We start from the raw sequence: 17,064 nt of genomic DNA, 5'->3' as shown, positions 1-17,064 counted from the left end.
ATGGCCCCATCGGTCAGAGACTCTGTCGGCTACACCAGGGTGGCCAGTTTCCAGCTGTGGCCCCAGAGGCGCCTTCTGGCCCCTATGCGCAAGTGGAGGCTCCCAGCTGCAGAAGACGCCTCGGGCAACTTCCCGCATGACAAATTCTCCCCACTGTATTATGACATGAGAAAATATGTGCACGGGGTTTTTTTGCTAGTTGTGTATGCTGGTGGAACTTGCCACCATTTGGTGAAATGCCCTCACAGGGCCTCTCCAGGCTAGCCGGATCTTGCCAGCTCTCAGAAGCTCAGCAGGGCCAGCCCTTGTTAGTACTCGGGTGGGAGACCACCCAGGAAGCCCAGGGTTGTTCTGCAGAGACAGGAATGACAAGCTACCTCTGAACATCCTCTTTTGCCTTGTAAACCCCACAGGGTTGCCAGAATTCAGCTGTGACTTGGAGGCACTTCCCACCCCCACATGATGCAACCGACAGGAGGAGAGGGTCACACAAGGTGGGGGCCACAGGGAATGCATCCCCCTTGGGGCCACGGCTCAGTGCCCGAACATTGGCTTCGAATGCAGAAGTCCCCAGGTTCAATCCCTGGCATCTCCAGATAATCTATTTATTTATCTTTTGGATTTGTAAACCACCCTTCTTGGAAATCACAGAGCTCACGGCGGTTAACAACAAAACTATACAATTTAAAATCCAGGAGTTGGAGTTAAAAATCGTTAAAATAACAACCGAATGGCGCCAGAATACTGTAAACACACAGTATGCATTCCTGTCTCGTAATAAGCGGGAAAGCAGCGGGGGGGGGGGAGTGCCAGGTGAGATGGTACCCATCGCTGTCCTCCGACAAAGGCCTGGTGGAACATCTCTGCCCTCCATGCCCTGTGGAACTGCAGAAGGTCCCCCCGGGTGCAGATGTTACTTGGCAGAGAGTTCCGCCAGGGCCGGCTCCGGTCAAGGACAGCCGGACGTCTTTAGAGCTAGGGATCACCAGTGAGTTGTTCTCAGCTGAGCGTAGTTTGTGAGGGGAAAGACCTCAGTCTAAGAGCCTGGAGAGCTGCTGGAGAGGCAAAGAGCTGCATTCATGTGTACTGAGTGGAGCAGGTACTTGTGAAAGAAACTGACAGAAGAAGAGGAGGAGGTTGGATTTATACCCCGCCCTTCACTACCCAGGAACTGCGGTGGCTCAAGTGGTTAAGACACTGAACTGCAGGCTGTGGAAGGTCGGTAGTTCAGCAGTTCGAGACCCAAGTGTGCCGCATGACGGAGTGAGCTCCCGTCTCTGGTTCCAGCTCCTGCCAACCTAGCAGTTCGAAAGCAAGAAATTGCAAGTAGATAAATAGGTATCACTTCGGTGGGAAGGGAACAGCGTTCCGTGCGCCTTGGTGTTTAGTCATCCCGGCCACATGACCATGGAAATGTCTTCGGACAGTGCTGGCTCTTTGGCTTTGAAACGGAGATAAGCACCGCAACCCTAGAGTTGGATTCGACTGGCTTTTGAGCAAGGGAAACCTTTATCTTTTACTTCACTACCCTGAGAGAACCTGTAACTGACCCAAGGTCAGGGGCGGATTAAGGCTCACTGGTGCCCTGAGCACTGACCAATCTTGGTGCCCCCTCCCTCCTTTCCACACTAACCCCCAGTCCATTTTAGTGGTTGACCTGTCTGACCAGATAGACACAATGCAGGTTGCAGCAATACAAAAATGTATTCGTAGGATAACACAATCTACTGTACAAACTAAGCCAGGCTTGGGCTACATAAAGTTCTTTTCACCCTCTCCCCAGCTTTGTGGTGCCCCCTTTGGCCCTGGTGCCCTAAGCACGTGCTTCGTCTGCTTCACGGTTAATCCGCCCCTGCCCAAGGTCACACCAGCAGCTGCATGTGAAGGAGTGGGGAATCAAACCCGGCTCTCCCAAATTAGACTCTGCACTCCCAACCACTACACCGAACCGAAACGCTCCTTCAAGACATCGGAATGAACCAAGCACAAGAGACTTTGGCTAATGGAGAGTCCATTTCCCTGGATCCCTTCAAAGAACGGCTCCCCCTTGGCCCCCCCTTGGGGGCCGTGTGCGTCAGCGGAATGAAGCTCACCACAGCCCAGGCATCAGGCAAACAGCCACACTGCTCAGAAGCATCCGCAGAGGATGCAGGACACAGCCTTCTCCCAGGTCTCCAGGGCGGGATGCTTGTGCAGAAGGGCTTTGGGGAGGGCAGTGGGAGAAGCAGCCCCCCCCCCAGGCCACCAGCTCTGTGCCGGGGGGGGGGGCTGCCCTCTTTGCTTTGCTCGTGGGTAGGGGGTGCTGCCAGCCACGGGAGGCCCGTTCCTCCGGCCAGTGGGGAGTGGCTACCTGGGAGGAGGTTGGCCGGCATGCAATTCACAGGCAGCCATACCCACCTGTGGCTGAAGAGCCCAAGGTGCGTCCAGGGTAAGCTGGTAGAGAGGCAGGAGGAGGGCCGGGGAGAGAAAAAGCAACGTGAGTAGGAGAAGGGGCCGAGGGGAGAGGCCTGGTTAGCTGTCAGGCAAGCGGAAGGGACGACAAACGGGCAGCAGCTTCCTCCAGGGAAGGAAGCGGGATGGTGGAGGATCCCAGAGTGCCTTCCCACCCCAGGCTGGGATCGGGAACGTCACTCACCACCACCGGGGTGTCTCATGCATCCACACCAGGGTTCCCTCACATGCAAGGCCCCTCCTGGAGCAAGGGGCACCACGGGCAGGGTGGTGGTGGCATTCCCCACCACAGGCCCCTGCAGGCTGGTGCACACTCTGCCGGCACCTCCCCGTGGCCATCCCTCGGGCGGGGTGAACGGGATGGGGCAGGGGATGGGAGGCTGCCTCACTGGGGGAGAAACCCATGGAAGAAGCAACAGGGGGGGGGGGCTTGACTGATGCCTTTGAGGGGAGGGCCGCCCCTCGCAAGCACCGGCCACGCCTGGGCCTCTGCCCGCCTGACGTCTGCCACCCCTTCGGCCGGTGGGGAAAGGCTAACCAGGAGAGGGTTCGTTGCCAGGCAGGCAGGCAGCAGCCACCCCCCCCCGTGACCGAGAAGTCCAAGGTGGGCCCTTGCAGTGTGGGAGGTGCGGGAAGGGGGCACGGGGGCTGCGCCAGTCCTAACGGGCACATCGCGTGATGCCTCCAGACGCTGACTTTGCCGGCTCGCCTGCCTGCCATTCCTACAATAAGGAGCGCCTCCCCCCCCCCCCGCCCCCCGGAACTCTCGGCACTGCAGGGCTATTTCTTCCTGTCCTCCACTGCCCTGGAATCGAGAAAGGGAGCAGGAGCCGCTGGGGTCGGTGACAGAGCCCCTCCCCGGCACACAGAAGGTCCCGCATCCAAACCGTGGCATGTCCTGGGGTTCAAGGGTCCTGGGGCAAGCCCTGTCCTGAGGGAGACAGCTAGCACCAGGGGCCTGACAGGAAAAGGCAGGTGTGTTGTTCACATGTTCAAGGCCCAAGTTCTCACTGTCCCTCAGCCACGGGCTCTGGAGCAATGCTCCCTCTAAGCTGTAGAGTCTTGTGAGCAAAAATTCCCCTTTGTGAGCTACTGGCATTAAAGTTGAGAGCGAGCAGTTTGGCTCCTGCATAAATGAGTGTGCTCTGGAGCCCTCCTTCCTGAGCTAAGACCAAACTATGTGAGCCGGAGGCTAAAAAACTGTGCGCTAGCTCACACCAACTCAGCTTAGAGGGAACATTGGAGCCTCTGATTAATCTCCCTTCTCTCAGCTCCGTGCAAGTTCAGCTGCTCCTGTCTTCATTCTACCCTCTCCTGTTTAGACAACGGCTTTCACGCTGGTTTAATGGGCAATCCTATCCCCAAAGAATCCTGGGAGTTGGAGTTCTGGGAAGAGAGTCCAGAGAATTCTCGTCATCACCGTCTACAAACCAGGCTTGGAGCCAGTTTTTTTTTTGTTTCCTTGGGGGGCATTCAAATTTTTAAGGGGGCAGTTGAATCACAGTTAATTAAATTAATCTGAACGCCTGTCTTTAAAGAGGGAGGCTCCGAGCCTGTTTCTAGCCCTTCCTTTCAAGGGACGGGGCAGCGAACACATCAGTTCCTAGGAAAAAAACAGCTCAGAGGGGATTTAATTGCCTTCAGGAGGCATTCGAATGCCTTTTGAGTTCCCTTCCACAGGGCAAGAAAGCTTCAAAGGGCACCTTCAGTACACCTCCAACAACCCCCCTCCCTTTCTGCTAGCCCTGTACCCCCTGGGTCATGATAAAAATTAGGGTTAGGGTTAGGGTTATTATATTGTAATGCCTGTATTATATTCAATAAAAAAGTTTTTAAAGGTTTCTGGCATGGCTATTTGTGGGGCAGGGCTTTTAATTCAGAGGGCCCGGGCCACCAACTGCCCCACTGTAGCTATGGGCCTGCTACAAACCGTTGGTCTGTTTTCCCAACTCTGCTTTCAAATGATACTAATTTACTCCAGCAGTTCGGTAGTTATCCGCCATGCCTGTTTGACTGCGGGGCGTAAGCGACAGCCACTCATTCCCCTATATGGCCAGGGTCTGACCTACCTGAAGGACCGCCTTTCCCCATACATACTCCAGAGAACACTACAGTCAGGGTCACAACACCGACTAACTGTTCCAGGCCCTAAGGATGCCAGGCTCGCTGCTACCAGGGCCAGGGCCTCTTCAGTGGTGGCTCCTCAGTGGTGGAATGAGCTCCCAGAAGAGATCAGGGCCCTGTGGGACCTTTCACAGTTCCGCAGGGCCTGCAAGATGGAGCTCTTCCGCCAGGCTTTCAACTAGGAGCCGCCCTCCACTACCACCAACTGTTACTATCAATAACATCTCTGGTGGGGGCTGCCCCTGTCGTGGGAGACCGGAATACTACTAAGTCGGGATCTTAGTATGTCATCTCATACTACACTACCTTGACTTAATGATGGACTACCAAGGCGAGCACTTTAAGTAATATTGTATGATTGTTTTAGCTGGTTTTAAGTGTTTTATGCTAACCGGCTATATTACCCCGGCAAATGTGAGCCGCCCCTGAGCCCGTCCGCAAGGAAGGCAGGATAGACATATAACCAGGGCTATTTTTGGGCAGGAACGCACAGGAACGGAGTTCCAGCTGGCTCCCGAGTTGGCCACGCCCAGCAGGAACTCATTAGCATAATAGGCCACACCCAACAGCAGAAACCCATTCAGATTGGCTACATTAGGGGTGTGTGGCCTAACATGCAAAGGAGTTCCTGCTACAAAAAAAGCTCTGGTCTGTTGACAAGGTAAACAGAATAAGAAACAAAAGGTGGGTGTGGCTGGATGACCACACTTCTGGTAACATGGGGGTGCGGCCTAATGTGCTAATGAGTGGTGCTGTGGGGGGTGGTGGCCCAATATGCTAATGAGTTCCTGCTGGGCTTTTTGTACAAGAAAAGCCCTGCATATAACTAATAAATAAATTTAAAAAATTAAACATTTTCTAAGCCAAATGAATTTAAAAAATTAAACATTTTCTAAGCCAAATGAAGCCTGCTTGGACAGGTTCTCTGGAGAGGCATTTCCTAAATAAATAAAACAGTCTCCAGGTTGCTTTGGAAGAAACAGATACGGGGAGCTGGAATTCTCCCACAGTGTGGATATGCCTGAGCTGGGTCCGCACCTCTCCAGCACTGTCAACGGCGCCTGGCGCACTGGGTCGTGAGGACAAGGGTGGAGACGGGAGGAGAAGTCGCTTCACAGGACTGCCAGGAGAGGAAGACGTTTCTCTTTGGCTGCCCCCCCAGCCCCGAGACCTGGCAGGTTGCCACCCCCCCCCCCAGCCCTGCCCTGCCCTGCCTTACCGGTGATCTCGTGCTGCCGCAGCTCATTGTACTTGTAGGACTGTTCCAAGGGCTTGATGGCGCTGTGATAGATCTTCCTCAGGCGCTGCAGGGTGGCTGCGAGGGGAGAGCGACAGGAGCGAGTCAGAGGCCAGGCCCCCACCTTCCTTGCACCCAGCACCAGACTGAGAGAGGAGACAGAAGGGGACACGCACACACACACACACACACACACACACACACACACACCCCTCCCAAGGGGCATTTTTCCTGGCCGTTGTGTTTCCACCAAACATGTCGCAGAGAGAACCTGACTGGTATGGGGGGGTGGGGGGCGGATGGGCCCTTTAACATGCTGGGAAAGTTCCGGGGTGTGGCAGAGACACTGCCCAGGGAGGCCCCTGGCGGCCAGGAGCAAGGCGGCAGCGCCAGAAGCGCCACTTGCCTTGGCCTTGGCCTGCAGCAGCATTGGCAATGACCACGGGGGGGGGGGATAGGGGGCGAGCCCACACACCTGTGGCCAATCAGGGCCTGCTCCACGGCAGCCGTGACAGGAGCCAGCCAGTGGGATACGTTTGCACCCAAGGTGGCCTTAACGCCCCCGTCAGTCCGGCCCAGGGGTGCAGAGCAGATGCGACTTTGGGAAGAGGGGTCCTCCAAGGAAGACGCTGGGCCGCCCTTTTGGGGAGCAGAGCTGTCACACAGCACTGAGGGGGTGTTTCTGGCGTGGATGGAGGTGGGGGCCCAGCCGGCTAAGGGGAAGCTGCCCTGGGGGGTGGGGGAACATGGAACCGCCCAGGCCTGCAGCCAGGGTTTTTTTTAATTCGGGGGGGGGGCTTTAAATAAGTCAGGGGGCGCCCTGCACACACCCCTGCACACCCCCGAGGGAGCTCCTGGGCTGGATGGGAACTCGGGGGGCCCTTGGCGGTAAATCAGGGGGCCGGGCCCCAAGATGCCCGACTGTAGCTACGGGCCTGGAACCACCCGATCTCCTCCTGGGAGGGGCTCCCTTCCCGTCTGTCCCCCACTGCCCACTCCCAGCCTGTCCCCTGAGGAGTCCTCAACCGCCCTGTCCGAGTAGGAGCGCATCGGCTACCCGCCCCGCGTGATGTCATGGTGGACCAGAGGTCCCTGCAGAGGCCCGAGTGGTTCCCCCGAATTCCGAGCATGTCTGGAGGGCTGCAGATTCCGAGAAGCAGAGGCGCGGTTCCAAGGCTCTGGGACCCCTGGCCCTTCCGCCTCAGACAGGAAGGCCGCCCACTTCTGCCCTCGCCCCCCCCTCCTTCCAAAGGGCTGGGAGTCCCAGTGTTCCCCCTAAGCCGAGTGAGCGTGAGCACTAGCTCACCGTTTCTTAGCCTCCGGCTCACACACTTTCTGTCTCCGCTCAGGAAGGATGTGGCTCCAAACTGATTTATGCAGGAGCCAAATCGCTCGCTCACAACTTGAATGCCAGGAGCTCACAAAATAGAAGTTTTGCTCACGAGACTCCGCAGCTTAGAGGGAGCACCGGGACGACTGCCCTCCTGGCTCTACCCTCAGACTCTACCCTGAGCCAAGGGGGACCCCAAGTGGCCAAGAGTGGCAAGCACAGAAGTGCCAGGACTGTGGAGGTTTCTGCTCCCACCACACACGCCTGACTTCTGTCCTCCGTGGGAGAAAACCAGAGAAGCCCCCTGTCCCCCTGAGGAAGCTGGAGGAGACTGAAAGGGGGGGGGAGCGACGGGGCTGAGAGGGGCTGCCCAGTGGTGAGGGTCACGCGGGCAGCTCCTCTGAGCGGCGATGTGCCCGTCCAAGGGGGAGGAACTGAAGGAGAGAAGGAGAGATTGGATTTGTGCCCCACCCTTCACTCGGAGTCTCAGAGCGGCTTACAATCATAGAACCATAGAGTTGGAAGGGGCCATACAGACCCATCTAGTCCAACCTTCTGCCCAGTGCAGGACCAGCCTAGAGCATTTCGCTTCCCCTCCCCACAACAGACACCCCGTGAGGCAGGTGGGGCCGAGAGAGCGCTCTCGAGAACTGCCCTTGGGAGAACAGCTCTGAGGGAACTTGTGGCTGACCCAAGGTCACACCAGCAGCTGTATGTAGAGGAGCAGGGGATCAAACCTGGTTCTCCCAGATTAGACTCCGTGCTCACAACCACTACACCAAACTGGCTCTTTTTTTTTTTAGACTGCAGGCATCCATCAGCTGCCGAGGGGGACGACGACGAATAGGAGCTCGTCTTGGGGACCCGGCCCACTGGGCCTCCAGGCGAAGAGTGGTGGGGGAGACCCTCCTTGGGCTGAGGCCATCGGAGGTTGGAGGGAGCATGGGGCTCTGCTGGGAGCCCCACGGCCCACTCCGATGCAGCCCCCTTGCTGAAGGTGTGGGTCTGGCCATTGACCACAGGCGCCACCCCATATTCCGTGAGGCAATGGCAGAGACCAAGGCACGGCGAACCGGGGCAAAGGGCCTCCTGCCTTACCACCCCCCCTGCAACAGGCATCCTCTCACCGCTGGTACCTGAGTAGTCATCCACCGGCTTGTCCTCCTTCAGTTTCAAGGTATTCTCAATGTGGGAGCGATCCCTCAGGGCAGCTTCCCTGGCATCCTCCCCTTCTTCTGCGGAGAGAGGGAGGGAGAGAGAGAGAGACTCAAGCGCACGGGACACACTAAACAGAGCAGGGACTCTGTGCTAGCCAGCAAACGGGGGTGGGGGAATCTTTTCAACAGCATGCACATTCAAGCCTTGGGCACCCTGCGCTGTTTCCCGTGTGCAGGCATCCCCCCCCCGCCACCGCCCATCCCCACAGGAGCATTTCCACCGGTGCCAAGTGTGACTGGAGCTTTGGGGGCCGGCCAGGGACCAGCAGCTGCCGGAGGAACCATTTTCTAAATTTAGAGACTGCAGCACTCCGGCTACACAGTCGGTGGCGAGGCATGCCTGCGCGTGCGTGTGTGTGTGAAAGAGAAGCAGCAAGAGTTGTCCCAGGCCACAGCACGACAGGTAGGCCGAAGGACATGTTCACTAGAACCCCTTTGGGAGCCCTGCCAGACCAAAGCCAGCCAGTGAACATGTGGACCAGGCACCGCCATTGTTTGCTACCCTGACTAATCCCCGTGGGCGGTGCGGGGTGAACCACCAGCACAGATGTTTCTAGGGTGCGCGGACTGTTAGACAAAGGCAGCAAACGGGCTCAACGGGAACTCCCCGTTCCTGTGTTCTTGCATGCAGAAGGTCCCGGCCCCAATAGTTCCCTGGCTTCTTCAGTTACGAAAAGACCCCCCCCCCAAGCCACAGGGCTGAGACAGACCTCCCCTTGCCCAAGGCCCCCAGAGAGCTGCTGCGGGAGCAAGAGAACGCAGAGTAAGTAGGACGGATTCAGTGGAAAGCAGGTTCACACGTTTGCATTCACGTGCCTCTCGCTAGGTTTGCAAATGCCCTTCGAAACTGAGGCGATGTGACCTTAAAGGAAAATGTGGCGGCCTTTAACCCTCCACGCCCCCACGCTGCTGCCCTGAAGGCTCAAGGGGACTGCGAAGGTGGTGCTCCCTCCACACACAGGAAGGCACACTGGCTTGTGGGGACACCAGTTCCTCTGCTCCGGCTTCTTCCATGGGCTCACTTGCTCCACCAAATGGCCTCATGAAGGCTTCCAGCTGCCTCTTCAGAAAGCCTGACATTCCCCCGGGGCTTTGGGGCTGGCTTAGAACTCATCCCACAGACTCACATTGAGCGCCTGAGTCAGGCCGCTAGCAATATCAAGCATGCGTGTGCATTCATACATTAATCTGCAAGCCACGAGGTTTCCCTGGTCGAGTGACTGAGTGCAGACGGAGAGATGCCCTGGACCCCATCCCTTTTCCACGGGGCTCAGCCTGGGTGCCGTGCAGATCGGTGCTGCCAGCTAGGGTCTGAGCCCAGCCCACCAGAAGGCTGCCGAGAGCCTCCCAGCGTCCCCCAAAATAGATATTCGACTCCGCTCCGGTTACACTTTGGTATCGGCTGCCCGTGTCCAAGCGCAGCTGATGCACAAAGGGGTGTCCCTTCCCGCTTCCCCCCCCCCCCCCCGGTGCCAGTGACAGGTGATCATCCGATCCCCGACAGGGGGAATTCACACAATGCCACTGCAAAGAATTATTCTGATTGTTCTGCCAGCAGCTATCTTCAAGGGGCAGCAACAATCAGTTTTCCAACTAAGGCTGGAAAACAACCCCCGCTTCCTGGTTCAATGACCACGGGGGGGGGGGGATAGGGGGCGAGCCCACACACCTGTGGCCAATCAGGGCCTGCTCCACGGCAGCCGTGACAGGAGCCAGCCAGTGGGATACGTTTGCACCCAAGGTGGCCTTAACGCCCCCGTCAGTCCGGCCCAGGGGTGCATGGTATGGAAATCCTATTTTCTTAAGACCTGCAGCCAGGGCGTTAGAGGATTAAAATACAACAATAGTCCAGTGGGGCCCCTTAAAGACTAACAACATACATTTCAAGGAGGAGGAGGAGGAGGAGGAGATTGGATCTATACCCCATGGCCCTTCACTACCCAAAGGTGTCTCAGAGTGGCTTACAGACTCCTTTCCCTCCCCCTCCCCACAACAGGCACCCTGTGAGGTAGGCGGGGCTGAGAGAGCTCTGACAGAAACTGCTCTTTTTCAAGGACAGCTCTTATCAGAACTAGGGCTTGCCCAAGGTCATCCAGCCAGGTGCACGTGGAGGAGTGGGGAATCAAACCCGGTTCTCCCAGATTAGAGTCCGCGCACTTCACCACCACACCAGACTGGCTCTCACGAGTCACAGCTCAACATATCTGAGGAAGTAAGCTGTGACTCGTATGGAAATGTACGTTGTTAGTCTTTAAGGTAACCCTCACTGGACTTTTGTCACATTCTGCTATGGCGGGCTGACACGTCTACCCCTTTGCAATCATCCATAGAGGGTCAGATAGAAGTGACGAACTCCCGAAGCCCCTCGGTAAGGATGCTGGAGAATTTTCCTCCGGAGTGAGACACCATGTGCGATAGTCCCCTCAGCCCCAGAGTGAAGATTTAAGTCTGGTTCCTTTTCACCTCAATGGCTGAGCAGCACTTAGGTGACAGATATCAGTCGCTAATAATGGATCAGCTGCCTTGGTCAGCTGGCCTTGGATTGGCAGCCCTTAAGGAGCTCGGCTGGGTCAGCCCGGGGCGTTATGTGCCACACCAGAGCGACCAGCCGATTGTCTCTGGAAGGCAGAACGCACCAAAGGGCCTTCTGGGATGTCCACACTGAAGGCAAGACCCCTGTGGACACGACCGAGCTGCTTTGCCCTTGGTGGTTTGGAGGCGCCAGCCAGCAAGATGGGAAAGGACTGCGCAGAGGTGGACCCCCGCCCCCTCTCCCCAAGGACCCTCCTCCCCAGGTCATGCCAGTGAGCAAAAACGTAAAGGGGGGGGCAGACAACACGGAGGGCATCCAGGCGAAGGTTGTGGGGGGGGGGAGAGAGACAGACAGAACCTCTCTGGGAGAGCTGAGTGGGAGGATCGGCTGGCGGGTTGGCGGCTTTGGCCACGGGGTCCACAGCCACGGCTGGGTTGTTGTCTCCAGGGGGGGACCCGTCACCTCCGTGGAGGACGTCCCCATCGCTAGGCAACCCGGACTCTGTTCCAGCTTCACTGAGGCCTCCCTCTAGGGGCGGGAGCTGGGGCCCCCCGGGAGCCGTCTCCAGGCCGGTGTCTCTGCTGCTGGGTGGGTCTTCCCCATCGGCTTCCTCTTCGGAATCTCCTCCGTCTCCAAGGGCGACGCCGCCTTCCTCCTCCTCCTGGGAAATCTCTCCTACTGCCAAAGGGATGTCTTCCGTTTCCATTCCTCCTTCCTCCTCAGAATCATCACCATCTTCTTCTTCTTCATGGGCTGGGGTTGCAAGCTCTTCTCTTGCTGCCACCACGACGTCATAATTATCATCTTCTTCATCTTCTTCTTCATCTTCATCATCATCATCACTATCATCATCTTCTTCTTCTTCTTCATCATCATCAGAACGGGATGCCTTAAACTGCCTGGGGCCTTCCGCTGTTCCACTCTCTCTCTCCCTCTCGCTCAGGCTGGCTCCCTCTTCCTCTCTGGAACCTCCTTCTCCGGCCTCCAGATCCTCCGGGACTTCCCCCCCTTCGGTCTCTTCGGTGCCCTGCAGGGTGGCACCCGCTGCCTCCAAGAGCTCCTCCACGGAGGAGCCAACACTCAAGTCTCCTGCCCCAGAGTCGCCTCCAGTGCCTTCGCCTGAGTCTGCGGCCTGGGTGCCCGGGGTGTCCTGAACGGAGGACGTGAGTGGGCTCTCGGAGGTCTCTACGCTTCTTCCCAGGAGGGTGTCTTCACCGGGCCCTGGATGCAACTGGGGCCCACCTCCACGGGCACCTTCCCGCTCATCCTCCTCAGATTCAGGAGCCGCCTCTCCAGCCAACGCTGCCCCCGGGTATCCCGGTCCGTCTCCCCTTCCTCCTTGGGCCACGGCGCCCTCTGCTGCCTTCTCACCCGAGATGTCAGCGTGGGCCTCCAGGCCGGCACTCGCCATGGCGTGGGGCTCTCTGTGGGCATCCCGATGGCTGACCGCGGGCTGGAGGAGGAGTCCCTTCCCAGGAAGCTGTGCAGCGGCGTCGCCATAGAGCATCCCCTCCTTCTGGGCCAGGCTGGGGTCTCCAGACAACAAGTGGCCCTCGGCCAGGCTGGCAGCGTCTTCCGTGCCATCCGGGGCAGAGACTTGCAGTTCTAAACAGTCAGAACACGGTCAGTCAGTTTGATCGGCCCCCTCTCTTCCAAAACAGCCCGTGTTTTGACACCGCGCACGTGTCTCTCGGGGGTGTCGAAGCCGAGGAACATTTTGAGGCTCTTATAAATACATTCGCAGTCCTCCTCTCCCAGCCACCGGCCCTGGAATCTAGCTTGCTTTTCCTGCTGCTATCAATAAACTGCGTGCAAACAGGTGCTGCCGGGAGCAAATGTTTTGGGCCACACCGACAACGCTGCTGAAGAAAGGTCCCTCCGCCTTAGCAAGCCTCCCAGCCCACCCAGCAGCAGTCCAGCGTGTGTGTGTGTGTGTGTGTGTGTGTGTGTATTGGGGGGGGGGTTCTTGCCCTCCTGGTCACCAGCTGAGCAAAGCAGGCAAACAAAGATGCCAGGAAAATGAAGGTGACACGATCCAGGTTTACAAGATTATGCCAGCGAAAGAACAAGTAGAGAAAGAAGGACTTTCCCCCCTTTCTCACAGTACAAGAACTCGTGGGCAGTCCATGAAATTGCTGAGTGGTCGGGTTAGAACGGATAAAAGGAAGTCCTTCTAAATCCAAAGAGTGATTCACACATGGAATTCACTGCCACAGGTGGTGGTGGCGGCTACAAGCATGGACGGCTTCAAGAGGGAATTAGATAAGCATATGGAGCAGAGGTCCATCAATGGCTATTAGTCACAAGGGATAGACAGGAACTCTTGGTCTGGGGCAAGGGATGCCCTGTATCCTTGGTGCTTGGGGGGGGGCAACAGTGGGAGGGCTTCTAGTGTCCCGACCCCACTACTGGAACTCCTGATGGCACCTGGTATTTTTGGCCACTGTGTGACAGAGTGTTGGACTGGATGGGCCATTGGCCTGATCCAACATTGGCTTCTCTGATGTTCTTTATATGGAGCAGAGGTCCATCAGTGGCTATTAGCCACAAGGGATAGACAGGAACTCTCGGTCTGGGGCAAGGGATGCTCTATATCCTTGGTGCTTCGGGGGGGGGGGAGCAACAGTGGGAGGGCTTCTAGTGTCCTGGCCCCACTGCTGGACCTCCTGAGGGCACCTGGTACTTTTGGCCACTGTGTGACAGAGTGTTGGACTGGATGGGCCATTGGCCTGATCCAACACTGGCTTTTCTCTTATGTTCTTACATTCTTATGTTCTTAAGGTGTGTGCGTATGGGGTTACTAAGAGCAGGACAGCAGAAGGTAGAGTTTCAGAGACTGAAATTCCAAGCCAGGAAAGACAACAAGAGAAGCCTGCCTTGGGCACGTCCACAACACTGATTCCCACCTGGCGGGAATCAGCTTGCTAAGTTATTCGTGACACAGTTCAGAGTCCCAAACCGGCTCGCCCACCCATGTGACCCCAGACCCAGTGGCACAGAAGGCATCTGCCCAGGCACATCGCCAGCAGACGAGCCATCGCTGGGCATGGCCGCATGCCCACCCCCAAAGCCTCTCAGGGCCTCACGGAACTACGGGTAGGCCGTGTGAGCCCGATGGCCGGCACAGAACGCGTCGTCTCCCTCCTCCCTCCTCATCACCTCAGAGGCAGGGAGTCCTACGGGGTGACCCGGGCACTGCGGCTCTCTAGGCCTGGGCCTCCCAAACCTCCTGAGCCTTTTTCGGCACCTTTGGCCTTCTGACACAGGGGGGTGGGCGCAGGCACAAAATGGCTGCCAGTAAGACACAGGGAGGGGAAGACAAACTTGACCCAAAAACTGGAATCAAGAACCGCGAGGCTAAGAAAGAACTCTGATAAAGGGCCCGTATTAAAAACCGGAAACTGGCAACACCTGCAGCAGACAGAGACGCTTCGCAAGTTTTAAATATTTACATTTTTAATTCAACTTTGTGACTTTTATCTGACTAGTCCTCAGGAAGATATCACTTCGGATTGTTTGTTGAACTGAAGCCAGGACAGGTCTTTTAAATTTAATTGACTTCGAGTGCTCTTTCTTCTCTAACAACAAGCAAATAACCCCGGCCTTGTTGTAAACCCCCCCCCCCCCCCCGCCGCTGCCATTGAGCCTTTCTTTGGGAACTACTCGAGAATAACGCCTTACACTGCAAGCTCCAACACTACGAAAGATAAGATTGTGGAAACTGCTGAAATGTTAACTTTGGTCTCCAGAACAGTCAATTCCATCTTTAATGGATTAAAACTTATTGAGGGAAAACTTGTAATATACAAAAAGACATGTATTTATTAGAAAGGCAGGTAAAAACACATAAGGGCCCAATGAAAGCCTCGTAAAAAAGTTGAAGCGGCCTGAACACAAGGACCAATACACATGGCCTGACGCGTTTCCGCCCTATTGGGGCCTTCTTCAGAGGTCAAACAATACAGAGGTACACGTAACATTAATACATATTAAAATAAGATAACCAATAAGTGAATACTGGACCAAAAAAAGGAAGGTTAAGCCCAGTATTCACTTATTGGTTATCTTATTTTAATATGTATTAATGTTACGTGTACCTCTGTATTGTTTGACCTCTGAAGAAGGCCCCAATAGGGCAAAAACGCGTCAGGCCATGTGTATTGGCCCTTGTGTTCAGGCTGCTTCAACTCTTTTACGAGGCTTTCATTGGGCCCTTATATGTTTTTAGCTGTCTTTCTAATAAATACATGTATGTTTGTATATTATAAGTTTCGACTAGGTTTTTAATACTGGCCCTTTATTAGACTTCTATAAAATGGCCGCCGCCGGAGGCGGAGACAGCCACAAAATGGCTGCCACGGGAGATGGACCCAACCACACAGCAGAAGCCCAAAGAGGGGCAATTAAGACAAAAATACACTGGGAAAGAGCCAATATTTCAGCGCCGCGGGCACCACAATGCCCATGGGGCCCTGTGTTGGGGACCCCCTTGCTCTCGGATGACAGAGGAGTCACCTTCTCAGGGGGGCTACTCGGAACAGCCGCTTCAGGCAGCGAATCCCAGAGGCCGCCGCCGCCGCCTTGCCCACCTCCATGTCTGGAGGGAACGAGCCCCGCCACGGAGGAGAGACTGGCCTTGTCTGGCTTCCTCCCCCCCCCCGCCACCCTTGCCCACTCCTCAGGAAGGAAAGACTGGCCACAAAGTCCCTGCAGACAGTCTTGCCACCTCCGTGAGGAAGACCGACCTTTTTAAAGGCCCCCCCAAACAAGTGCTGATCCAAAGGTTCCCGGGCGAGGGCTCCCAACCTCCAGGTGGGATATTGTACCAATACAATATTCACAGAGTGTCTTTATATTGATACAACCTCCAGGTGGGGCCTGGAGACGTCCTGCTTTTACAACTGACCTCCAGTCAAACCGAGGAGATCAGCTCCCCTGGAGAAAATGGCCGCTTTGGAGGGTGGACTCTATGGCCCTGCGCCCTGCCAAGGCCCCGCCCCTTCCCAAACCCCGCCCTTCCCGGCTCCACCACACACACACACACACACGCGCACCCCCAGGTATTTCCCAACGTAGAGGTGGCAACCCTGCTCTCCCCCTTTGTCCACGGGTACCCAAAGCTGGAGACGTTCTCATTCAACCAAGCCAGGATTGGCCATGCTCTGAAAGAAGAGAGACTTGGGTGGGGCAAGAGCCAGCCATCCTTCCAGTCCCACTCCACCCCTGGCACTGAGACCAGTGTTCCCTCTAAGCTGAGTTAGTGTGAGCTAGCTGGCAGTTTCCTAGCCTCCAGCTCACACAGTTTTGTCTCCGCTCAGGGAGGAGGTGGCTCCAGAGCAAACTGATTTATGCAGGAGCCAAATGGCCCGCTCACAACTTGGATGCCAGGAGCTCACAAAGTAGAATTTTTGCTCACAGGACTCCACAGCTTAGAAGGAGCCTTGACTAAGACTGCAAGATGCAACATAAAAGGTGCAGAGGAGGGTCGCCTCAGAGTGGGCCCGGCTCGTTCACAGCAGCAGCAGACACTTATCTATTGGTCTGTTCCAGGATCCTTGGGAGCTGTTGTTCTTAAGTGGCAAGCTCAGCCCATTCCTAGAACAGCTTGAGGAATGGCTTAGGCTCAATACATAACACTGAGCTACAGGCCTTACTGTTGTGAGCGAGCGATTTGGCTGCTGCATACATTAGTTTGCTCTGGAGCCCCATCCTTCCTGAGCTGAGAGGAAAATGTGTGAGCTGGAGGCTAAAAAACTGTGAGCTGGCTCGCACTATCTCGGCTTAGAGGGAACACTGGCAGGGAGCTATGGCGGCCCAGTACAGGGCCCCGAATCGTCTCCTCCGGAGAGGAGCCTGCACTCTTCCTGGGGAGGTCGAACGCCCCCCCCCCGGCCTGCCCAGGAGGACCCTCGCTTCCGCTGACCTTCGAGGAGGCGTTATATAAGGAAGGAAAGCTCCCCCACCTTTCCTCCCCCGCCCCCCAAAGCTGGGGCGCCTTTAAATATACCAGTTGCCGAATTGTGCTGACCAGCAGATGGCAAAAGGATGAGCTCCCTGCAGCAAAATGGGCTGAAGGTTACGGGGGCTTAGCACCCTCCCGCCCGCCTCGGGCTAAAAATATACTCCGCTCCCCGCAGCCAGCCAGCGGGGGGGGGGGGGGGGCGGCAAGGGG

At 56.5% G+C, this 17,064-nt stretch overlaps 1 protein-coding gene across 3 annotated transcripts in view; it reads right to left on the bottom strand.

The window, feature by feature from the left end:
- The window catches only part of SRL (sarcalumenin), a 38,359-nt gene that overhangs the window by 8,158 nt on the left and 13,137 nt on the right, over positions 1-17,064 (bottom strand). Inside the window, exons 2-5 of one of the 3 annotated variants that reach the window (XM_015409954.1) lie at positions 11,250-12,497; positions 8,279-8,377; positions 5,795-5,890; positions 2,398-2,433 (exon numbers count right to left, since the gene is read on the bottom strand). In XM_015409954.1, coding sequence (XP_015265440.1) covers positions 2,398-2,433; positions 5,795-5,890; positions 8,279-8,377; positions 11,250-12,497 — 1,479 coding nt within the window. The remainder of the gene's footprint in view (positions 1-2,397; positions 2,434-5,794; positions 5,891-8,278; positions 8,378-11,249; positions 12,498-17,064) is intronic. The other 2 variants (XM_015409957.1, XM_015409955.1) reach the window with 2 other exon arrangements.

Source organism: Gekko japonicus, unplaced genomic scaffold, assembly GCF_001447785.1.
Source record: "Gekko japonicus isolate JY-2015 unplaced genomic scaffold, Gekko_japonicus_V1.1 scaffold78, whole genome shotgun sequence".
NCBI classification, from domain to species: domain Eukaryota; kingdom Metazoa; phylum Chordata; class Lepidosauria; order Squamata; family Gekkonidae; genus Gekko; species Gekko japonicus.
The sequence above is the reverse complement of the archived record's forward strand: the minus strand, read 5'-3'. Positions and strand labels throughout refer to the sequence as shown.